At 34.2% G+C, this 27,080-nt stretch overlaps 1 protein-coding gene across 1 annotated transcript; it reads right to left on the reverse strand.

Annotated features, from left to right (window-relative positions):
- Positions 1 to 340: 340 nt before the first annotated feature.
- On the reverse strand, positions 341 to 27,080 carry LOC132724380 (protein tyrosine phosphatase type IVA 2-like). The gene is made up of 5 exons (XM_060709232.1): positions 26,130 to 27,080; positions 25,102 to 25,194; positions 15,062 to 15,192; positions 13,925 to 13,999; positions 341 to 10,753 (listed from the first exon to the last, which is right to left on the reverse strand). Exons 1-5 carry the CDS (start codon positions 26,244 to 26,246, stop codon positions 10,642 to 10,644), a joined length of 528 nt encoding a protein of 175 aa, XP_060565215.1. The 5' UTR covers positions 26,247 to 27,080; the 3' UTR covers positions 341 to 10,641.

Below are 27,080 nucleotides of genomic sequence, written 5' to 3' on the forward strand. Positions count from 1 at the left end.
AAAATAGACTGATAAACTTGTGTGTAAAATTTCATGATTGTGTACTCACTTCAGGTTGTTTTTTTTTGTTTTTTTTTTTTTTTTTTTTTTTTTTTCAAATAATAGGTTACCTTTACTCTTTAATCAAAATCGGGCTATTAATGATAATGACACTAAAAATCAATTTTCAATTTACAATAATTCTAAATAAATATCTTTACAACTTTTTTCCATTTTAAGTGATCCAGTCTATCTATGTAAGATACTAAGATATTCAAATTTTATATTTCTAGGAATTCAGACTTCAGTAGAGTTCATATAAAAGTTCTTCTATTCTCAAGTCAAAAGAAAAAACAACAAGTTTCAACTGGACATAATCATAACTTTATTGCCTCTTCAATTTATATACACATTTTTTTCTAATTTCTTTCAGAGAAAAAATTAAAAAACACCCAAGGCCCAAAGAAACAACAAAAAACATACAACAGTATTCTGGGCCTAAATAACTAAAACAAACATTCAGATATAAAGTTCTATGATAAGGGATTACAAATATAATGTAAACCAAGATAAACATCTAGATGTTTGAACAGATTCCAGTTTGAGGCACAATTTTTTCTTTTCTTTTTTTCTACATAAAAATCATTATTAAATGAAACATACAATATAATTACATATAGTATTTGTTTATAAAAAGGCTTGATCTTAAGCTAATGGGTATTAAAACTTAACTGAACTTTAATTTAACCAAAGACATATTTTTTGTCATTTTGGAACTAAACATATATGCTGCATGAAATATTTTCATTCTAAATAATTTTCACATAAATAAAATATGAATACTAAAATTGCCACATTTCAAATAATTATCTTCTGCAAAGTTACAAAAAAAAGCCTCAAAGAATCGTACTTCTCCCTCATGAAATAGGCATAAATTCAAATCTTAAAAGAGATCACATGACAGTTCAAAACTTGTCACATGACATTTATACTTTGTCACATGACTATCTATATTGGGTCATATGACATTCTATAATAATAAGGAAAATGGGGAAGCACCAATAACACTGATGATAGTATGAAAGTGGCAAAATAATTCTTTCTAAAATGTTAAAAAATATATCATTTCAAATCCTTATATACTTCCACCCTAACATTGCTGATATTTTTTCTGCTTTTGAGTCTGAAACATCCATTAATACCGTCATAATTTTGTACTATAAAAAAATTAAGAGGGCAAACAGTAATGTCTTTCCACACAATTGCATAAGTATGTCATTACATGTAGCAATATGCCTGTCGCTGATAACACCACAGCAAATGTACAAAATAAATGATTTTCCTCATAGATTTTTTATTTCGGACACTATTACTATTATTAGTGTGTTCACAATATTCCTTCAAAACCCTTAATTTCTTAGACTTTAATCCCATATTTTTCAAAACTTAAAGCTTACTTTTTTATCTAGTTTCTCTTCCAAAACATGTGTTTATACAAGACTCAAAAACTCATTGCACTTGTTTAATATAATGTTTCCCTCTGTCAAAATAGTCAAGCATAACTTCATAGCATAGCTGTATTACTTTTTATCCATACCTGTTTGTTATTTATCAAAAACCTTAGGGTAGCTATTTGCTAGAACCATTGATAATTCATTTTCATTGTAATATTAAAGAAGAAAGCCATAATAAACCCTATATTGCTCACGTTGGAAAACATTTCAACATTTCATGTAAGCATGTGCAAACATATAATGGAAAATAGAAAAACAAATTCAGACACTAGTGCATATATCGTCTAATTTAGCCCTTTGTTTACAGTGTAATACATCCCTTGATACTGTTGTTGTTGTTGTGGGGCCGCAATAGCCAACAAAAATGCAGCCAAAAATACTTAGGACTTCATATGTGTAATTCTTGCTCTAAGGAGCTAAAAATTGCATGTATTTTTATCATCGATGAATAACATGTAATAAGCATCTTAACACCATTGGCAAAAAAATGGATGATACAATAAATATAAGTAATATTTGAAGAAAAAAATACACAGAACAAAATAACCCAAACACTTCAAAACCAGTTGCATACAATATCAATTCATTATAATGGGCATGTCAATTTGAATGATACAATAATAACATATAATGGAAAAAAAGTATTCAGAAACTATTATGTTGACTTTCAAATTCAGGAATGCAAGGCTAAAATATACCATACTACTCTGACACTACGCATGCTAAAAAAAACACTATAAACATACTGTAGCATTGTGCAATCACTTTGTTACGAACAGTAATGAAATAAAAGCCTTTATCTTCAAGTATATTTTGAATTTATTTTCACAGCTGTCAAAGATGTTTTTTGTTAAGAAAAAAAACACATTTCAAATATCATCAGCTTCAAACCAAAATAACCATTACAAACATGGATGAGTTATTTGGAGAATACCACTTTCCTATAAAAATCTATGTATTTGTTTGCCTACATCGTGCGCTAAGACTGTTTCCCAATATTTTGTTTCAATTAATTAGCATAGTTGTTATGATCTTAGTTTTTTTCATTTCTTTTAAAAATCTACACCTGTCTAGTAGATCACATATTTCCTACAGGTTCTTATTGTACTATAATGGTCATTGTGTCTGCTTATTTTCACACAATTAAATTCAGTTAAACTGCTAGTGCTTAACGCTCGCATAAACTACATTTTCTATTCTTATTTAGTTTTGTTATTTTAATCACTGACAAAAAATACAATTTATTCGAAGTACCTTGCATAAGGAAAAGATAATGTAAATAATTCTACGGCATTGTAAATTACAGCAATAGATCTTTAATACATTTTTCTTTAAAAACTATGCTTGCATATACACAGGGGTGAAGACAATCTATGCTTTGTCTATATTTACCACACTATGTACATATTGTTAATACGGGTACCGTGTTGTAAATGTATCAACTTGACAACAATATTATTATATCTTAAATCACATTGATATGGTGAAAACATGATAGGAAAGTGTTGGCTTGAACATGACATGCTATAACGGGGAAGATAAAATCTGTTGGAAATATAACCACTGATATAACACAAAGTAAAAGTTAACATACCTTTCCAAGTATATACATTATGTCACAAAACTGGTGCTGTCAGACTAAATTAAAAGTATATATATATATACACTACTCAAATGTGTTCAGCAGATGATTAGGGTAAAAACAAGGCATATGGTAGAATGAACAAGGAGGGAAGAACAAAGAGTAAAATGTTAATATTGAATCCCATGTGAAACTTTTCCCTCAAATATATGTACCTGCTATCATATCCTAAGTCAAGACTGTGATAGGGGAAATATTGTTTGTCTCAACGTAGCACTGGTATTCAGTCTGCCAAGGTTTAGAAATTATCGCGGGATACAAATGTCCAATTGCCGGGCTATATCTCCACACAAACTTCCCTCAGAAAATCAACAGTGTTAAGGTTACGAGAAAAACATGGGTATTTTCATTGTTCACAACAACAATGTTAAGACCATTTGACCACATGGTCTTTTCTCGCACCAACAGTATTAATTATGAGACTTTCTAGCTTTAATGGGAACAGAACACTACTACGCATTCACAGTGAAACTTCTGCAAAGCAACATCCAAAGACTTTTATTGTTGCCAAGAGGCGTGGCTCTTGAAAGTTTAAATTCATTTTGAAATCTATTCTGCCATCTCAATTATTTAAGGGAACCAAAATTCAGGTCTGCTGAACATAATTTAAAATAAAAACATTAAACATACCAAAGAACAACAAAAACGGAGAGCAAATTTATCCAAATGACTTAACTGTTTAACAAATGCCTTTGTAAAAAAGGCTAATTTCATTGTAAAGAACAAAAACCAAAAAATTTATCTTGGTCAGTAAGTTTACGGTCAATTTCATTATACCAAATGCCCTTAAAGCCTTTAAAAGAATATTATACAATCTATATCTAACCCCTAACCAAACTTAATATTTTAAATGGACGTGCACATATTTCAATCTGGACAAAATCATTCATCATTTATTGGGAAAATTTCCAAAATATTTACTGACTGAAATGCCAACAGACCAAATCATGATCAGAGCAGACCATGATCAGAATGCATAAATTTGCCATCTCATCTTGGTCTGCACTGGTCACATGTGGATAGAATCAGTTGCCGGGTTACCCTTCTTTCTATGTAACAATTTTCATACAAATTTCCTTTAATTCCAACATAACCTATCAAATTTATTTACATTAGTTTTTAAAAAAAACAACATATTGCATTTAACCTTCAACCTGCTGACAGTGAATGAGATAGCCTTTGCAAACAGTTTAGCATTGGACCAGAATCTGAGTAACTTCAGCATTAAGTCAGGTACTGTACTTGATTCTGAGTACCTCAGCATCTTGTCAGGCTACTAAGCTGTTTGACAGTCGCCATTTATACATCTATTTCTAATTTCAACAAATATAACAGAATTCAGTAATTAAGCAGGCAATATTTTTAGCAGAAGACAATTTCCCCAAGCATGCAAAGGGTGTTGAGATTTTTGCATAAAAAAACAACAACATTATTTATGAATGCTACAATTTGAACAAGATTGCATTTGAGAAAAATGCTATGCCACCGCAATAATACAACACTAAATAGTAGTGTAGGAACAGATTTTTTTTGTTTCTTTACAATTTTGAAGATTGTCATAAAGCATAGATCCCTGACCTATCTTACTCTTATTATCAGATAAGTGGTTAAATTAAATGTTAACTCAATAAAAGATCAGAGTAGGAATATATCAATGCACTCGAGTCTAGTGAATTTGGTGGTGAAGGTCATATTTCACACAGCCTAAATTTCATGACTACATCAAAAGGACAACACAGTAAGACACTTTGTCAAAATCTAGGTCAGCTGAAATCAAAGTTCACTTTACATCTTAATCTGTGCACAGGGTTCAAATTTCATAGCTGTACATCAAAGGACAAGAAAGTAGGTCACATCAACAAAATCTAGGTCACCTGATATCAAAGTTCAATTTTACAACTAAAACTGTGCACATGGTCAAAATTTCATTGCTGTACATCAAAGGACAAGAAAGTAGGTCACTGTCAACTTGGGCGAGGCAAAATTTTGGACCCAAGGGCTTAATTCAAAACAATCTTGATACAGGTCCACCAAACAACATTTCAAGTCAAATATCTAAGCTGTAGCTTTCTCCCATTCAGAAAACATTTGTTTTATTTTCTGTTTTTACTATGTGTACATAATGAGAATCACTGCCCCCGGGCAGGGTCAATTTTGACACCAGGGAAAAAATTAGAACAACTTTAGTAGAGGACCTATAGATGATATTATATAGCAAACATCAAAGCTCTATCCCTTGTTCCTTCAGACAAAAATATTTTTTATTTTTTCACTATGTGTACATAGTGAAAATCAATGACCCCAGGGGGTGGGGCCAATTTTGACCCCAGGGCTATAATTTGTACAATCTTGCTAGAGGTTCACTACATATGATGTTTCATGCAAAATATCTTAACTCTAGTCTTTGTAAATTTAAAGAAGATGATTTTTTAAGTTTTTACTTTATACATATAAGGAAAACCTAATTTTGACACTAGATTTTGACACTATAGAGGCAAAATTTGAACAACTTTGGTAGAGTTCCTATAGATGATATCATTTAACAAATATTAAAGCTCTAAGCCTTGTACCTTCAGACAATAAGATTTTTTACTATATATATATTTAAAATCAATGACCCCTGGGGCGGGGGCAATTTTGACACTGGCAGGGCTATAATTCAACAACAATCTTGCTAGAAGTTCACTTCACAATGTTTCATGCAAAATATCTAACCTCTAGCATTTGTCAATTGCTAGAAGAAATTTTTTAAAAGTTTTTACTATAAGTTTTTACTATATACATAAAAGGAAAACCAATGACCCCCCGGGCGGGCCGAATTTGACACCAGGGCTATAATTTGAACAATCTTGGTAAGGGTCTACCAGACAATGCCTTATGCAAAATATCTAAGCTCTAGGCCTTTTGGGTCTTTACAATTAAGAAGGTATTTTAAGTTTTTACTATATTTACATATAGTGAAAATCAATGACACTCGGGGCGGGGCCGATTTTGACCCCAGGGCTATAATTTGAACAATCTTGGTAAGGGTCTACCAGACAATGCCTTATGCAAAATATCTAAGCTCTAGGCCTTTTGGGTCTTTACAAGAAGGTATTTTAAGTTTTTACTATATGTACATATAGTGAAAGTCAATGACCCGCGGGGCAGGGGCAATTTTGACCCTAGGGCTATAATTTGAACAATCTTGGTAGAGGTCTACCAGACAATGCCTTATGCAAAATATCTAAGCTCTAGGCCTTTTGGGTCTTTACAAGAAGGTATTTTAAGTTTTTACTATATGTACATATAGTGAAAATCAATGACCCCCCGGGCCGGGCCAATTTTGACCCAATGGGCTATAATTTGAACAATCTTGGTAGAGGTCTACCAGACAATGCCTTATGCAAAATATCTAAGCTCTAGACCTTTTCAGTCTTTACAAGAAGGTATTTTAAGTTTTTACTATATGTAAATATAGTGAAATCAATGACCCCCGGGGCGGGGCCGATTTTGACCCCAGGGCTATAATTTGAACAATCTTGGTAAAGGTCTACCAGACAATGCCTTATGCAAAATATCTAAGCTCTAGGCCTTTTGGGTCTTTACAAGAAGATTTTTTAAATTTATTCTTTTAATTCCTTTTGGTTGCCATGGCAACCAGATTTCTGCATGGAATGAAATTCTTTGAACAACTTTGGAACCCCTTCACCCAAGGATCAATCCTGCCAAGTTTGGTTGAAATTGGACTAGTGGTTTTTCACAAGAAGATTTTTTAAGTTCACTATATAATCTATATAACACACACACACACAAACAAACAAACACACACACACACACACGCACACACACACAGGTGAATCGCTATATGCCACCGCATCGCAGATGCTGCGGTGGCATAAAAATAAGAAGTCATATAAGCTTTGAATTACCCTTTCCTTTTTGCTTCAAAATATCAACTATATTTTCAAAATGCTTTCACCCTGACTCAGCTGAATTTGTGAAATAGACTAGTCCTACTTTGACTTTGGAACAGTCCATTGTTACTTAAGGGGATTTTGATATCAAAATGCTCAAATTCATTATTTACAAGGGTTTCAATCTCAAAAATCTGAAAATGAGCTGGCAACAGTACCGAGTCCGGTCAGACTGCATGGCTGTGAAGGCCGGCCCGACTTTGTACTGGTGGCAAAGGCAAGTTCGTCATTTCAAAGTGAATTCAAATGGAGCAGTGTAATACTAAGTACTGGGGTGATACATAAATATAGTATTTGCATCTTAAATAAACTTCATTATGTCACAGCAATTTCATCTTATACATAATTGAGCCGCGTCACGACAAAACCAACATAATGCGTTTGCGACCAGCATGGATCCAGACCAGCCTGCGCATCCGCGCAGTCTGATCAGGATCCATGCTGTTCGCTTACCAACTCTTTAACAAGTAATGAAACTGATAGCGAACAGCATGGATCCTGATCAGACTGCGCAGTAGCACAGGCTGGTCTGGATCCATGCTGGTCGCAAACGCACTATGTTGGTTTTGTCGTGACACGGCTCATATAACCAATTGTAAATATAAAATAAAACTTTCTAAAATCAAATGATATACCCCAAAACACTACATTAAAGTGACATTATGCTCACATTTTTTTCTGTCAAAATAAGCAGAATTAGGTGTAATATATACTATAAGATTTAATATATTAACTGCCTAAAATATGAAACACTGCACAAGTCTTTTTGAATTTTTTCGATACATTACAAGGATATTATATAATTTTCTGTAAGCCATATGTGTTATTGATCATACATATGTAGTAGAATATAAAATTTAGAAATAAATTGTCCAAACATATAGTTATTTCCACATTGACTGGTACTCTTACAATTTACACTTGCATGGGCATAATATCACTTTGATAAATGTTCTTGAAAAGTTTAACACAATAATGCTTACAAAAAATACACTAAATAACCCTCTAGTTATTCAGATTTTTTTGTTCAATATTTTAAATCAGAAAATAGACAAAATGATAAAACAAGAGGGCCATGATGGCCCTGAGGTCGCTCACCTGTATATAGACCCCCCCCCCCGGCCCAATTTTTACCCAAGGGCTTTTATTTGTTTATTTGAACAGACTTGGTAGACACCCATAGGAAGTTGTTTCATGCAAAACATCTAAGTTCTAGCTCATTGGGTTTTTAAAAAGAAGATTTTTTAAGTTTTTACTATACACATATAGTTAAAAACAATGACACCCCTCGGGCAGGGCCAGTTTTGACCCCTGGGCTTTTATTTGAACAAACTTTGTAGATATTTACTTAAAGATGTTTCATGCTTAATATCTAAACTCTAGTTATTTAGGTTTTTTCAAAGAAGATTTTTAAGTTTTTGCTATGTATATAAGGAAAATCAATGATCCCCGGTGCGGGGCCAGTTTTGACCCCAGGGCTTTTATTTGAACAAACTTGGTAGACACCCATTAGAACATGTCTCATGCTAAATATCTTAGCTCTAGCTCTTTGGGTTCTTTAAAAGAAGATTTTATAAGTTTTACTATATGCATATAAGGAATATCAATGACCCCCTGGGGCGGGGCCAATTTGGACCCCAGGGCTTTTATTTGAACAAACTTGGTAGACATTCACTAGAAGATGTTTCATGCCAAATATCTAAGCTTTAGCTCTTACGATTCTTTAAAAGAACATTTTTTAAGTTTTTACTATATGCATATAGGGAAAATCAATGACCCCCGGGGCGGGGCCAATTTTGACCCCAGGGCTTTTATTTGATCAAACTTGGTAGACATTCAATAGAAGATGTTTCATGCCAAATATCTTAGCTCTAGCTCTTACAGTTCTTTAAAAGAAGATTTTTTAAGTTTTTACTTTATGCATATAGGGAAAATCAATGACCCCCTGGGGCGGGGCCAATTTGGACCCCAGGGCTTTTATTTGAACAAACTTGGTAGACACCCATTAGAACATGTCTCATGCTAAATATCTTAGCTCTAGCTCTTTGGGTTCTTTAAAAGAAGATTTTATAAGTTTTTACTATATGCATATAAGGAATATCAATGACCCCCTGGGGCGGGGCCAATTTTGACCACAGGGCTTTTATTTGAACAAACTTGGTAGACATTCACTAGAAGATGTTTCATGCCAAATATCTAAGCTCTAGCTCTTACGATTCTTTAAAAGAAGATTTTTTAAGTTTTTACTATATGCATATAGGGAAAATCAATGACCCCCGGGGCGGGGCCAATTTTGACCCCAGGGCTTTTATTTGAACAAACTTGGTAGACATTCACTAGAAGATGTTTCATGCCAAATATCTTAGCTCTAGCTCTTACAGTTCTTTAAAAGAAGATTTTTTAAGTTTTTACTTTATGCATATAGGGAAAATCAATGACCCCCTGGGGCGGGGCCAATTTGGACCCCAGGGCTTTTATTTGAACAAACTTGGTAGACATTCACCAGAAGATGTTTCATGCCAAATATCTAAGCTCTAGCTCTTACAGTTCTTTAAAAGAAGATTTTTTAAGTGTTTACTATATGCATATAGGGAAAATCAATGACCCCCTGGGGCGGGGCCAATTTTGACCCCAGGGCTTTTATTTGAACAAACTTGGTAGACACTCACTAGAAGATGTTCCATGCTAAATATCTTAGCTCTAGCTCTTTGGGTTCTTTAAAAGAAGATTTTTTAAGTTTTTACTATATGCATATAGGGAAAATCAATGACCCCCCGGGGCGGGGCCAATTTTGACCCCAGGGCTTTTATTTAAACAAACTTGGTAGACACTCATTAGAAGATGTTTCATGCCAAATATCTAAGCTCTAACTCTTAGGGTTGTTTAAAAGAAGATATTTAAAGATTTTTCTTTCGGTTGCCATGGCAACCAGAGTTCTGCATGGAATTAAATTCTTTGAACAATTTTTAAAGGTGACCACCAAAGGAACATTCCTGTGAAGTTTGGATGAAATTGGCTCAGTGGTTTATGAGGAGATGTCTTTTAAAGCAAAAGTTTACGGACGGACGACGGACGGACGACGGACGGACGGACGGACGACGGACGGACGGACGGACGCCGGACGAAAAGCGATCACAAAAGCTCACCCTGTCACTTTGTGACAGGTGAGCTAAAAATAATAATAACATAATTGTAAAATAAAACATGAATCTCTTTTACTTTCTCTATATGTTTCAATTTACTTCATTGTACACATAGGAAAGTGAACTAAAACCAGTACTGTTCTTAGACATGTAAAATATGTTTTAAATATCAATTTCCTTGCCAAATTTTACTGTGAAAGTCCGCTTTTTAATCCATACAAAACATACCCTTGCCCCTAAAAACAAATCCAATCCTTTGACTAAATTCCTAAATTTCAAAATGTCCAACATTTGATGTGAGAAGAGAATGTGTATCCATTGCTGATGAAAATTTAGTTCCTAGAATGACTGTAGCTATGGTAACTGGGTTGTGAAGAGTTCAAAAGGGCGGGGAAGGAGTGATAGTGTCACATGACAACACATTGCTTATGTCCATTGCCCTTTGTCTTCAGGCGCGATTTAGGACGGTAATGCTCGAGGAAGGACAGCTGCTTGGAATTGATAGCACCTCTCCTCTTCCTGTAATATAAAAGGAAAGTGAGTTGTTATTATTAAAGCTAATAGTTTGTGTTATATGCAATTAATGACTGATTTTGCAGTATTTATCGCCATATTTCTACTTATCACAGTAAGGGCTATTTTATATGCTCTGACCTCTTATAAGTAATCTAAGTGTATTATAATTGCTCATTGCAATGTATTATACACTTTCTTTGTTCTCTACAAAATATTTTACTTTTCAATACAATTTTTTTTAACTTTTCGGGAAAATACATATGAATCTGGTCATAATAATAACAAGATATGTTTGTAAAACATGTATGCCCCCTATCTGCAGCCAATTAGTCATGTGATAAGGTTATTATGCATGACTTCTGACCCAGTGATCAAACAATTAATAAGGGTTATCAAGTATCTACTGGTCATGTACTTAACCTTTGACCCCTTGACCCAAAACTCAATAGGGGTCATCTGCTGGTCACGACCAATCATCATACAAAGTTTGAAGTTCCTAGGCCTAAGCGTTTTTAGTTAATTGATCGGAAACCGTTTTTACCTACAATGTCAATGTGACCTTGACCTTTGACCCCTTGACCCAAAATCAATAGGTCATCTGCTGGTCATGACCAATCACCATCCCAAGTTTGAAGTTCCTAGGTCTAAGGGTTCTTTAGTTATTGATCGGAAACCGTTTTAACATACAAGGTCAATGTGACCTTGACCTTTGACCCCAAAATCAATAGGGGTCATCTGCTGGTCATGACCAATCACCATGCCAAGTTTGAAGTTCCTAGGCCGAAGCGTTCTTTAGTTATTGATCAGAAACCGTTTTTACTTACAATGTCAATGTGACCTTGACTTTTGACCCCTTGATCCCAAAATCAATAGGGGTAATCTGCTGGTCATAACAAATCACCATACCAAGTTTGAAGTTCCTAGGCCTAAGCGTTCTTAAGTTTTTGATCTGAAACCGTTTTTACTTACAAGGTCAATGTGACCTTGACCTTTGACCCCTTGACCCAAAACTCAATAGGGGTCATCTGCTGGTCATGACCAATCATCATACAAAGTTTGAAGTTCCTAGGCCTAAGCGTTTTTAGTTAATTGATCGGAAACCATTTTTACCTACAAGGTCAATGTGACCTTGACCTTTGACCCCTTGACCCCAAAATCAATAGGTCATCTGCTTGTCATGACCAATCACCATACCAAGCTTGAAGTTCCTAGGTCTAAGGGTTCTTTAGTTATTGATCGGAAACCGTTTTAACATACAAGGTCAATGTGACCTTGACCTTTGACCCCAAAATCAATAGGGGTCATCTGCTGGTCATGACCAATCACCATGCCAAGTTTGAAGTTCCTAAGCCTAAGAGTTCTTAAGTTATTGATTGTAAAGCATTTTTACCTACAAGGTCAATGTGACCTTGCCCATTGACCCCTTAACCCCAATATCAATAGGGGTCATCTGCTGGTCATGACAAATCACCATACCAAGTTTGAAGTCCCTTGGCCTAAGGGTTCTTTAGTTATTGATCGGAAACCATTTTAACCTAAGAGGTCAATGTGACCTTGACCTTTGACCCCTTGACCCCAAAATCAATAGGGGTCATCTACTGATCATGACCAATCACCATATCAAGTTTGAAGTTCCTAGGCCTAAGGGTTCTTTCATTATTGATCGAAACTGTTTTTACCTACAAGGTCAATGTGACCTTGACCTTTGACCCCTTAACCCTAAAATCAATAGGGGTCATCTGCTGGTCATAACCAATCACCATACCAAGTTTGAAGTTCCTAGGCCTAAGGGTTCTTTTGTTATTGGTCAGAAACCGTTTTTACCCAAGAGGTCAATGTGACCTTGACCTTTGACCCCTTGACCCCAAAATCAATAGGGGTCATCTACTGATCATGACCAATCACCATACCAAGTTTGAAGTTCCTAGGCCTTAAGGTTCTTTAGTTATTGATCGGAAACCGTTTTTGCTTACAAGGTCAATGTGACCTTGACCTTTGACCCCTTGACCCCAAAATTAATAGGGGTCATCTACTGGTCATGACCAATCACCATACCAAGTTTGAAGTTCCTAGGCCTAAGGGTTCTTTAGTTATCACTCGGAAACCATTTGGTCTACGGACCGACGGACCGACAAGTGCAAAGCAATATACCCCCTTTTCTTCGAAATGGGGGCATAATAATTTATCAAAGGGAAACTATTCTTATAAATAAAGCAATGCAAATAATTGCAGTTGCTTCCCTTTACACAGTATTATTAATAAAGTTGTAAACAGGACTTTAATGGCAAAGCAGGATTCAAACAAACAAAATTACAAGACTTATTAACATAACACTGTTATACACTCACTACGTTCATGCATTTTTAAGACTTGCAAAATTTTCAACATTCCAGAGTTCATTTTTGAGAATTTCCAGCTTTACTGACCAATTTGCTATTTATTTAACAAAACAAAATAGGTAGACAAGTTTGACAGCAACCTCTCATGAATTTTTTGTATTCTTTCCGTTGACAATTCTGAACATAAATCAATAAACAGTTTAAGGTGTTAATATAATTTTGCTTGGTTTTAACAACATGCGAGAAAAAAACACTTTATATTGGTTGAATATAGTATCAGACACAATGTTTTCATATTTAAGTAATTAGAGTTTAGTGTTCCATACTCTATAATACAATTTTTGTTAAGATACAATGAGAGTTTAGAGAAAGATATTTCCGATAAATTAGCATTAGATGAGTCTAAGAAAGTATCATCAAGCCTCACTACGGCAAGCATTTCTGAGAAAAGTAAGCCTAACAAATTGACAATAAATGTGAAGTTCTTCTTCATGCATTATCTTTTTAAAGTCACATAATACTGCACCTTCAGGCATGATTTAGTTTTAGTAAAATGAAGGAGTCAATCAAATGCAAGTCAGGATCAAAATATTCTTAAAGTGACCCTTTTTATTGTATATCTCATCATACTTCTATCATAACTTATATATATATATATTCAGTCGTTAGACAAGTCATCATTATGTTGGCGACGACATATCGAATCACATTTGTATGCAATATGTAAGTTCTTTCATTCTCATCATGTTCATGTACATTACGTAATGGATGTAACGGTTATATTACTAGTATACTGAAATCAAGCAACATCTTATGACGATAAAAGTTTACATACTGTCGGATGAGTTCCACTGCATCCTCGTACTTCAGTCCACATTCAATTAGTGCAAGCGCCACCAAAACTGGTGCTCTGTGAAAACAAAATGCAAAATATAGTACATCTATATAAACTTTGAAAGAACATCATACTCAGAAACATCCCTGGAACGTTTCATTATCCTGATGCATCAGTTGATGTTGTTTACAGCAACAAATTAAAGAAAATTGCACTGGCCAATCATAAAGCTAACCTTTATGGACTGTCCTCAGGTGTGCTACAAAGGGAATGGACATTAACCCTTTCCGTCCTTACTTTGTCATGAACTATCTTTTTTTAACCTACTGAATTTTTGTGGTATTTTTGCCCTTCTTTGAATGATTCAGTGATACAAAAACAAGGTTGTTATCATGACACACAGTATATCTATTATTCACTTCACAAAAATGTTCCATAAATAAGTTTCACACACTGTACAACAAACTTGAAAATTCCCCCAGTGTCGCTAGTTGTAAACACTTCCTTAATGTATATCCTCAATTTTAAAATCCTTTTAAAAGTTAGAAACACTTACAAATAAACTGCACAAATGAGTTTCCTTAAAGATTGCAATAACCTAGATTAAAATAGTTTACTATCATCTATTAAATCATTATGTCCCTACATATTCTTATGATGCTAAAAGCAATCACAACAAGCTTTATATAAAGGAGAACTTTTTCAATAGAAAAACCCTTAGCTCAATAGGGAGAGCATTGGAGTTATAATCCAATGGTGGCTGGTTCAATTCCCAGGCTTAAAAAAAAATTCTCCATGACAATTGCTCTTGCATACCAAGTCCAATGGTCAATTGTCCTTCACCACTGATTCATCAATCATGTGGGATAAGTAGTTGGTCATGTGTGGAGAAAAATGGTAATAGTTGGTAAGTTAAAGGAAAGCGGGTATAAATTATTATTTCAAAACATGAAGTGCCCAGCTTAAAGTACTCCTGAAAAGTTGTAAAGCATTTTTTTTATTATAATGTATAGTTTGGCCCAACTGGCAATAGAAACTGTAGCAGTCACTGTGCTTTTGCCACAAGCTCAGGAAGCTAACATCACTGCCAGGAATAGAGTCTAGTAAGGAAATACTAATGCAGGTTAAAACACACACCTTCCTAACCCCGCTACACAGTGGACAGCCACACAACATCCTGGCTCCTCCTTGAACCTTGTCTTTAGGAGATTGAACCATTCATCTACTATTTTACTAGGTGGAGGGTTCCCATCATCAAACTGCCAGTCCTGAAAATATATATACATGTACATAATATTCTTTGTTAATACATTGTTTATTTAGATTTATACAAATATACCTTTAAGTAACCATGATTTATACAAATATACCTTTAAGTGTTCATGATTAATACAAATATACCCTTAAGTAACAATGATTTATACAAATATACCCTTAAGTTAAAAATATACCCTTAAGTAACAATGATTTATACAAATATACCCTTAAGTAACCATGATTTATACAAATATACCCTTAAGTTACAAATATACCCTTAAGTAACCATGACTTAACATTCAAAACAAGCATTTTTCAATCTTATCCCGATGTAGCTTAAATCAGTTCAAAGTACTCTACTTAATGAATCAAGGAAGTAATGACCAAATTTAAATTTATCTGCAGACAGAAAAACTTGTTAGTAAATTAAAACTCAAAATCAACATTCAGCATTAGAATCTATTGTTTCAAACTAACAGTAATACTTTTCGTGTAATAGTTGTAAAAACAGGTATTGTCATTAGAGAAATTAAGTAAATCAAGATATCGGCTAAGAAACATTATCTCATCTTACACGACAGACCACATAAGAAAGAACAAGGCTCTGCAACATTCTCATGTTATAAAAAACCAACCCTCCACAGACAGTACACATGTAACAGACAGTACACATGTACCGGGGTAAACTCTGCCAATACATCAGGAATATTACTCCAGCCAGCCTACAGGTTTCCTTGACTTTTTTTCATTTTTAATGTTTGAACAATCTTACAATGTAAAGGAACATTCATACAGACTTTCTTGCATACAGGCAAAAAAAAAATAATATAATACGCATAATGATAGCTGTTTCTACATACGGACCATCCTTATTTTCCACCTACACTGTAAACATTGAGAAAATAAAACGCTCCTGCAGCGTCTGATACTGTTCCGGGAAGCAAAACAAACTCTTGTATTTGAAGGAATTATTCTTTACTGTGATAATGATTTCCCATTAAATCTTAATACCATTAAGGTGTAAAACTTAAGTGGTTATGATTACCAAATGCTGCAGCCGAGAAGACTAATATGAAAGATAAGACAACAAAAATAGTTTCCCTGTTACAAAAAAAGCCTATAAGAAACTTTAAACAATATCTGACATCACAATAGATATACATGTACTTCATTTCCTACTTTCAGTTCTTAATTTTACTCAAAGTTTGTTTGGTTTTTTTTTGGTTTTTTTTTCATAGCACTCAAGCTTCTTTAACTTCAAGGAAAAATCCACTCTGTTGGTAATTTCACACAGCATTAGTGGAGGCGGAACAACATATCTTTTGGAAGTACCAAAAGGAAGGTGTGTTTTATTTGTCTACCAAGTATTAGAAGGTAGACAAATAAAATCCCCTGAATACCCCATTACTGCTAGTTGTACATATCCCTTCAATGTGCTAGTTTTGACACCAAAATAAAATCTTTTCCTCCCAGACAGAGAACAGACTGAAGGTAAAAACCCTGTGCATTTCCAAAAGCTATTTCCAGCAATTGCCTAGAGGTTTGGACTGAGTTTTAACATATACCCACATATTAACATTGACAGGTTCACCTTCCTATTATTGAGATTATGCAAGGTGTCTTCTGATAACTAGTCGTGTTTTGTTTGTGTTTTGCATCACACTAATACAATAAAGGTCATATGGCGCCCTTATAGGAAAGGCAACACCCTCCACCCACCCTCAGCCTCAAGGGGAGGCAGCTATTCCCTTATTGAGGGGTGCTAAGGAAGGAAGATCATTAGCTTGCCCTCACTCTGGCAAATAATATTAGACAATTAGATATAATCACAGACAGGACTGTGTATATAGTGAACACTAACCGAAAACTAGATGGCAGTATGTAAACAATTACTTGAAGATAAACATCATAATGTTCCGTTCCAAATAAACTAGTTACAATGCACTGCTCTAGAGACTATTCTTTTTTTATTCATAACATTATGTCTGGGGTAACTAAAGTCTGTATATATAAACAGAATACCAACATTTCACACCTATAGAATACAACAGACAACAAGACAGATAAAATGTTCACTGATGTCCTACAAGCAGAGAAAATGACTTAACTGCCTCAGCCACCAGTGTAGAGGCATGTTAGTCCTGATATTCCACCCTTTACCACTTTAAATGGACTATCACAAATCTAATTTGAAATCCAGGAGTCCCTGGTTTGACCCTCGTGTTTGGCCAAAAATTATTGTGCGATACGATCCTGGGCATTGAGCCTTATGGTCATTTGTCCTGCAAGCAGTAGTTAGTCATTTGTAGGGAAATTATAACTGGTTAGTTATCAAGAAAATCTCCTTTAGTGGACTGATGACAAGATGACCAAAAATGTTTTAAAACGGGCATAAAAAAAACCAGAAAATTAAACAAGCCTAACTTTACCTAACTGTAGCATAATTATGTCTTTAAGGAAAACAATATGCCCTATATGACATGTTTATAAAGGAAAATAACTTAAGATTCACTTTGCAACATAAAATTTTTCCTTCTTCATATCGCTATTCAAAAGTCAAAATTAAACAATTTATCCTGTAGGATCTATACTTTCAGTAACAACAAAAACACAACAACAAACACTTTTGTCATTCATCTTTCACAGGTAATTTCTGGCACAGATTCCCCCAAACACTTGCCAACATTCTGTTTGGTTACAAAATTACATACATTCTCCAATATGTTATTGTTCGATGTTTTGTTATTGTTCCAGCCACTTCAAAGGGGAAATCGGTTAGCAATGTAACAGTGGCTGTGAAATTACTTATATATCACTATTTTGAACAGGTAATTCTACCTACTGAGTTACTTTTAAACAAGTAAGACAACTGAGAAAAGTTTGAAAATTAAAGCTTTTAAATGCTTAAAAAGGATATATTTGTCACTTAAGTGTCAGGAACTCTGTGGCGACTTTCTTTATTGGTATTGTGTACATACAATGATACATGTATGTAGATTTGTTTGTTTGGTTTTACGGCGCACCAATACTGTATAGGTCATATGGCATCAAAACAGGAAAGATGATTTTGGCTAACCTCAGGTGTCGCAAACTTCAAAGCGACACCAAGGTTAAAAACCACCCCACCTGCTGGAGCTAAGAGATACATAGACTATAGTTATTTGAACACAGTCACCTCTTAGGATCATTTAGGGATAAACAGTAGCTGCAATTCTTATGCCTTAAACATAAAAGGCAACCCCTAAGCCACAAGGGGCACAAGTATGTAGAATCTCTCAATTTTTGACTTTCTTCATTTTTCACGTTAATACTTACTATACTAAATACCTTAGACTTGTCCATCTTTCAATCAAGACAAAACACTTAAACCATTCTTCAATTTAGGGAAAATTAAAAAAATAAGTTTAATATAAATGAATGGGAACAGTGCTGAATAAGATCAGAAGACTGATTTTGGCTGCACTGGCCGCATTGGTATATACAGTTGTTGCCACTCAGCTAGAGGATTTCAGGCACAGACAGGCGCCCGTGTAGAACCACCAACCATCCGCAAGCTTGCTGGATAGCCATCTCCCCCTTAATGACAATATTTCTACAGATTAAAGAGCAGAACCAACTAAAAGTAGACACCTTCTGCAGTGCTCTAAGTGACATTATATTACAACAACTTAATATATAACCAACAACATATCCAAATAACCAACATATATCCAAATACAAACACAGCCATCATAATGAAATTTTTGTGAAAATATTGACTTAAATTTAGAAAGTGTCTCTGTATCTGTTAGTGAGAATAATTATAATTGAAATATCAAGGTATGACTATGACGTTCATATGAAAGTATCAATATAATCTACAAACAATCCAATGTTTTGCTATTGACAAAATAACCGAAATAATGGTTTTGTATGAAAACAAGGCAAATGCTGTGCAGCAGCTATTATTAGTAATCAGTAAAGTGGTGCCAAATCATTTGGAAAGTCAAGTCACAAGTTTCTTGGCTTTCTGACAATGTTTGCAAGTTACGCATAATATATAAGTGACCTATGCCTGGAAATGCCTGCCAATAGTGTAATATAATCACAATATCTAAAATAGAATTGTTTTGCATCCTCTAGATTATTTTACCACTAATTTACATTCAATTAGCACAATCTTTTTTTCATTTATTTCTGTCTTAAATTGATTTCCCAATTATGTTACACAATGCAAGAGTTCATGTCTGTGTGTGCAGGTCTCTTTATATTGGGTGTACAGCAACAATTCTACTGTAAAATCAGATGTTTCATAGAGGTGTAACGATTCATCGATGCATCGATGCATCGCGATCTGTCTTGTCCCCGATGTATGCATCGTAATGAAATTACAAATTCCAATATATTGCGATGCAATACATATTTCACCTCCCGATGTATCGATACAGCGGGAAGGTATCGCAATACACTAACAATATCTTCCAGGAATATAAGGACAAAACGTAGTTTTTGAAAGATTGAAGAAAGAAAAATAGCTCGGATAAAAACAATAAACAAGCGCGACTATTATCATACCATCGTTGTCATCTCGTTTCCCCATGTCCGCAATCATTTAATGGTTACTAACCAAGTTTTATCTATTCCATGTAAATGGGCTGGTGTTCTTTGAACTTGTTGATAATAAAAACATAATTAGAGATCTGTGCGATTTCAAGAATAAACAACCTACAAACATGAATTTGTAATTTTATTTTGTAGCACTTAAATAGTGATGATGACAACATCCCCATGTGATATTCGTCACGTATTTATACTTTCATTTCCGTTGACATCATTTTCCCGTAAAAAAACAAGAAAGCAAGCAAACAAACAGAAAACATGAAGACTGCAAAATATGTAGACGGGGAAATTACAGTCAATCCTCCTTGGTCATATAAGTCACGAGTATTGGGAAATTGTAGTTTTTGGGGAACCATCAGACAGTGTTGTATAATGTGGAAGACCGGACGCGGAGTGTTTGCAAAATTTGCAAACTCAAAATAAAATACTCTGGGGTTGAGCACAAATCTTTCGAGAAAACTGAGACTGAAACTTATAAACTGTCATTTTCACAGTTGTTGACCTAAATGTAGATCACTTGTTACTATTTTTTCACAAGAAAAATCTTTAGTGGTGTATTGTAAGACTGAAATTGTTAAACTGCCATATTTACAGTGGTGGACTTTAGTGTTAGAATAGCAAGTAGATATCAATTTGCTGTTATGTTTAATTAAAAATACCTTTAATCCTCAAGTAATCAGAAAAGTAAATTGTTAAAAGATCAAAATTGGAAACTCAAGTTATAACAACAAGTTAAAGAGTTTATTTTTTTGTTATTGTAATTAAAGTTTTATATTGTATTCGTAATTATGCTGTAAACAAATGGCCATTTTTTTATATACTATGTCTTAAGTCAGTATCGTGATACGTATCGCATCGCAACATAAGAATCGCAATATGCATCGCATTTCTTCAAAGTATGCAATACATATCGTGAATCGCATCGTTTTGAAAAACAAATATCGTGATATGTATCGTGACAGAAAAAAATGGCAATGCACAGCCCTAATGTTTCATAGGTGTAAAATTTCACAAAATCAACATTATATCAAAATCAAAATACTTGTGAATTTCTACTTTCAGTTAAGTTTAATCAATAGACAAACATCTTTTCTCCAAAATATCTGCAATTTGCGAAATTCCTTGGCAAAATTTTTGTTGTTATATCAATGAACAAGACAAGTATCTATCTGACGACTTGGTCATGACAATTTGTTTTCTTCAAAAAGTGGAGCTGAAAATGAACTCCATTTACCACTATTTTACTATTAAAGCTGACCAAACTAAACTGTAGATGTCAAACTTTATAATTTAATAGACAATTCTAAATCAAGAGTAAGAAAAGTCCATTAATTACACAAATTTAAAGGTAAGGTCTAAATGGTCACTTAAGTTTCCTGGTATTATTGGATAGTGGATACTACAATAAAAACTTAAATATATGTATGTATACAGTCTCAATTTCCGCAATTTACAGTTTATTTAAACTAAATACTTTGTGGCCATTACAGTGCTCCTATACCACTTTAGATTTATCTTCAATTTAGGATAAAGAATTTGAAGTATTTAACCTTGCGTAGGCGATATATTTAACCGAGTAGAAGTTTCGAGTAGAAGTTTCGGTACATTTAAATATAATACTATATAAAAGTTAAAAATGCCTGTAATATCATATCACATAGATGACTGTATTATTTGTTATACGAATGTATATAAATATATCAAATGTGTCTGCATTTGGAAATATATAACTGTCATACAATTATGGGAAAAAAGGACATAATAATTCCAATTTCAGGTTTCCATGAAGCATTAGAGACTAAATGTTAAAGAAATTACCAGTACTGTACAATTTATTACCTCATGACATCCACAACACCCTAACCTGTATGTCAGTGACTTTTGTAACCTAATTAACATTAATGCCAACACAAAATGTGTTTAAGTCTAAAACCGGTGCTCATAATGACAGACTTTTTAAAGTCTAGCTACATTAATTTTGTAATTGCTGAATTCTTGCTTTTTTAAATCTCAAAATGGAATTTGATGAACAATTTGACCTTATGACAGTTTGTTTGTTTGTTTGTTTCATTTTACGCCTTTTCCCCAACAGTATTTCAGTCATATAGGCAGGTAGTTTCTTAACCATTACACCAGTACTAGACTACCTTCCTCCGCACTAAATTTCCAAAGCATCTCCCGGGGATCGAACCCACACCAGAGAGGTAACTTGATTAGAAGTCATTGACTCTAACCCCTCGACCACGGAGGCGGTCACCATAGGACATTTAGGAGTACCTGAATGGGCTATTATTGCACATTATACAAAAGATGATACTGGCTTCACACTACCTTGATTTACTATCCGAAAATATAAAGTGTCCAGGGTTTTAAGCAGAACTATATGTAAAACTATAACACCTTTTCATCACTGTAAATGATCGCGGGTTAACCATAAAGGCCGAATATGCCCCAGAAATGCTTTTATTATTCTCAAAATATTTTTTATTTGTTGTGTCCTATCATATTTCTAAATGGTTACTCATTTGCCAATAATCTGGTCCATTTATTAATTTTCTTTTTTTTATTATTTTTTTTATTTTTTGCTTCTGTTGCTTTTTGGCAATTAGTAAAGTTATAGTGATTAAATATTTTTGTATAGAAGTCAGAATACTACTTTGTGTTTACATTTTGCTATTTTTATGACAAATAGATTCAAATTCAGTGCTACTATCTTCAGGTTTTAAGCATCCAACATGCTCTAAAATCATGATTTAAATATTTAAATTTCATTTTAAACTTTTGTTGGCCTTTATAAAGAACAGGGAAACAATTTTTTGAGGAATAATGTGCCTTTAAAGTTTTAGGTTATCCTTTCTGCTCTGTATCATTTATAAATTTGATACCACAGGGTAGAAGGAAATTAAAATCAAACTAAATATCACACAAAAGGAGTCAAATCAAATCAAGCCAATGAAAATACTTCACAAGGAGATAAAACAAGAGCTGTCCGTAAGACAGCGCGCTCGACTTTTTTATTGCTTGCCAATAAAAAAAGTTTTTGCAGTAAAAGGCAATACAAGAATCTCTGTATTTTTAAAGTGAACAATGGCCATGAGCATTAAGATATTTAGTGAAGAATTATTTTACTGAATTGTGTGATACCCTTGAACACTGCAGCAAAGTTTGAAATGTTTAAGTCAAAAGAGGGCTGGTAAGAAAGAAAAAAAAACTGAGTTGAGCCTTAAATAAATTTAATAGTATTAAACCCACTTTGAGAGAATAAGGTATTTTTACGTCACTCAGAACTACTGATTTTAATTTCAAGTACAAAAAGAGAAAAATAACTAGTTGTTTGATACCCTTGAATATTACAGCAATGTTTATATGACATAATTTATGGTAAAGTGAACAAGTGGATAGGAATGAATTTTTTTAGATTTTTTAAGTTTTTTAGTGCTTGCCTATAATACAAAACATTGACAGTTAAGGGCCATAATTCAAATAAAATCTTTGACAGAATTACCTTCTCCTGGACATGTTTGGGAATCATGATTGTAAACAAGTATTCCAACTTTCAAATTAATATCTCAAACAGTTCAGTCAAAAAGTGGACTGGTACTAAAAACTTAACCAAGATTCTAAGTCGATAAAAGGCCTTCATTTTTAAAACAAATCCTTGACAGAGTTACCTTCTCTTGCGTACAGATGGGGGTAATGATGTGAAATAGCATTAAAAGTTTCAAAGCAATATCTCAAAGGGTTAAGGCAATAAGTGGATTTTACCCATATTCAATGTATTTTCTAAGTCAAAAAGGGGCATAATTCTGTCAAAAACCTTGACAGAGTTATGTCCTCTTGTCTGTTGATGAAGGTCGTGATGGTAAACAAGTATGGTCAGTTTCAAAGCAATACCTCCAATGGTTTTGAAATAAAGTGAGGTGGTACAAAAAACTTAACCAAGCTCAATACACTTTCTAAGTCAAAAAAGGGCCATAATTCTGTCAAAAACCTTGACAGAGTTATGTACTCTTGTCTGTAGATGGAGGTTATGATGGTGAACAAGTATGGTAAGTTTCAAAGCCATACTTGTAATACTTCTGAAATAAAGTGGGGTGGTACGAAAAACTTAACCAAGGTGTGACGCCAACGCCGACGCCGACGCCGGGGCGAGTAGGATAGCTCCCCTTTTCATAGAAAAGTCGAGCTAAAAAAGCATGAACAAATATTACATGTCTCACAATAAAAAAAAATCCAAAAGCTTCTATTGACACAGACAAGTGTTGTGATCAGAATCCCCCAGGAGCTCTTTGTCATAATATAAATCAATAGGAGCAGATTCACAGGGATATGTCAGATAGTGATAATTTCTTCCAAGTGACCTTTCAGCTGTATCATTCTCTGATATGATCCACAAAATTGATTAACCCTTCACCTGAATGAACTTGACCAGCATCCAGTTTTGGTCAAATTGGAACTGTCCATTATCAACTTAATGGTTAACAAGATGAGACTTTGGTCAGCTTACATTGTAGAGTCTGGTCGGACAGACTACACAGATATAGCAAGGGCTTAGTTTTCAAATAGTCACAAGTGCTTTATGTACTTGTATTCAAATAATCGCCTATCTCCTGTCAAAAGCTGATACAGTTTTCATTTTTCAATCGCAAATTTTTTACTCTGCAAAACAAGAGTAAAGCCAGTGTCTATTCTAGGATTTGAAAAACGGGATTTTTATGGAAAAGTTAGAATTTATTACATTACATTTGCTGATTTTGTTCCTTCTTTCTCTATGTAAAATATTTTCCCCAAGTCTCTGAAAAAACAGTGGAATAGAATTATTAAAAATATGAGTGAATCCCCCCATCCCCTCTCCTATTATAGACACTGTAAAACTATAATCTATTGCACTTAAGGATGCAATGGTGTATATATCGCCTATTTAAATCAAGGGACTTTACCTTTAGCCTGCCAATGGCAACAGAATCTACCCATGTAACCAGTGCTGATGAAGATCAAGGTATGCACTGTTCATGATGGTGATAGAATCTACTTATGTAACCTGTGCAGTCTTCCAAGTTATCTAAACTTTATTTGAAATTACCCTAGTTTTAACATGCATCTGCCAGCAACTTACAGTTGTTGTTTAGTGTTGTTTTTTTTTTTTGTTTAAGGAAGACAAAGTTATTCAGTCAAGTAACAAAGTTGTTATCAAGTTTAACTGGTACTTGTATGCCGTGTTTTTCCTGCACATGTTTACCATGATAATACTTGAACTCTCATACGTTTGACCCGTAACATAGATGAAAATTTCTGACTGGAATTCCTCATATAATACTCACCAGCACCCGGATCCCTTCAATATCAAGCTTGTCCGTCTTGTAAGTGGGCTCACACACCCGAACAACATCCTTAGCACCCCTTTTCTTCAACTCCTATCAATATAATATTCAACATGAATCTTTATCTATAAATGCTCAATTTACAAACTTTCAAATTAAATATAAACATGTATTATCTATATATTTTTTGTTGGGTCATGAGGAGACTTTCCAGCTTTACTAATGAAGGAAGAACTTTGGTGCCCCTCAGTACATTATTTCAGGCACAAACAGACTCCCAAGTAGAAAAATATTTGAGCCGCGTCATGACAAAACCAGCATAATTGGTTTGCGACCAACATGCATCCAGACCAGCCTGCGCATCCGCCCATTCTGATCAGGATCCATGCTGTTCGCTATCAGTTTCTCTACTTGTTATAAGAGTTGCAGCAGGCTGGTCTGGATCCATGCTGGTGGTAAACCCATTAACTTGGTTTTGTAGTGACGCGGCTCAGTTAGGATTTGTTCCCATAATCCTGCACAATCTGACAAAGCAAAAGTCAAAAGATGATAAAAAACTACTGACAATTTCAAGAATATCTATAATGTGCTGGGCAATTTCAGTGAGAATTTAACTTTGAAATGAAACCAAATATAAAGTTTCAAGCATATATCATCATGTGTTATATAGTTAATTTCCTTCATATATTTGAAGTTATTCAATTATATTTTGAAGAGCATACAGGTGTGGTTACCAATGATAAACAGGAAACGCAAACACTTTTAATTTTGTCATTTTTTTTTTCCTCTATAAAATAAACTGGCTAAGAAAAAATGCATTATGTACAGCGTTTAACTATTCAAATAACATTCAAAGGCAACCATTATTTTATACTTATAGGCAATAGCTATCTTTAGAATGCATAACACTCAAAAGCTAACATTCAATATGTGGTAATTATCTTTAAACAGGATTGTACAATATAAGCCCATCTGAGAATCAAAATTACAGGCTTGATTTAACAGCCTGGTGTCAACATAAAAATTACCTCTATGAATTTATCCATAGTGGCATCTGTTGGACGATCCATTATCAAGAACCGCATGTTCTTATACTCAATTTCAGCAGGTTCTGGTCGTCGAGTCTTCATTATGTTTGTTGACATTTGAAGACTGTAATCCCGAAGAAGGAAATATAAATTTTACACCAAAGTTGGCCGTAAGTTCACGACTGCACAGGTCATGAAATATCACTGTAAATGTAATCTCATTCACTAGCACTTTCCTCCGGAATTTTTTTTCCAAAGTATTCAGATCTAATTTTGTTAACGTACTTACATATATATACACAGTTTTTAATTCTGTACAATTTTACGTCGACTAATAAAACTTTGGCGTAATATTACAGAGTGATATATACAACTGTCAATCTAAACAAGTATATTAAAATCTATCCCTTTTCCAACAAGTGAACAAATAAATAAATAGATAGAACTATGTGCACTAATTACCGATGTAATGAGAAACTAAAACTAGAACCAAAGTATATTTCTATCTAAATGACAGAGTACCGATGATGATGCGCACTTGATTTGCTTGCTAATCTCCAAACTTGATGTATGATTCCAGGTCGGAGAATATTTCTGGATCAAGAAGGGTCCACGAAGAGCAATGCTCTCGATAAATTTCTCTCCAAATCTGCGTACAGAAAACACTGCAGATACAAAGTTGGCTCTAATGTCCCGTACACAGCAGTTCGGTTCTGCTTCAAATTCTTGTACGGTTGTTAGAAAACCACTATCCGGAGATTTAACACTCCTTAAACACCTTGCCTCCGGCACTAAGTAATGTACGGTGAAAGACAATTGGGCCCCGAACTGCGGGTTCTTTCCAGTAGCTTCGCCCATCCAAACGCACCTTACCCCATCCAGAATGCCGGTTACAAGGTCAAGGGGGGTCAAGATCCAGGTTACGCATCCAAAAGGAATAATGTTTAGCAC

Source organism: Ruditapes philippinarum, unplaced genomic scaffold (genome assembly GCF_026571515.1).
Source record: "Ruditapes philippinarum isolate M1 unplaced genomic scaffold, ASM2657151v2 ctg224_1_1_1_1, whole genome shotgun sequence".
Taxonomy (NCBI): domain Eukaryota; kingdom Metazoa; phylum Mollusca; class Bivalvia; order Venerida; family Veneridae; genus Ruditapes; species Ruditapes philippinarum.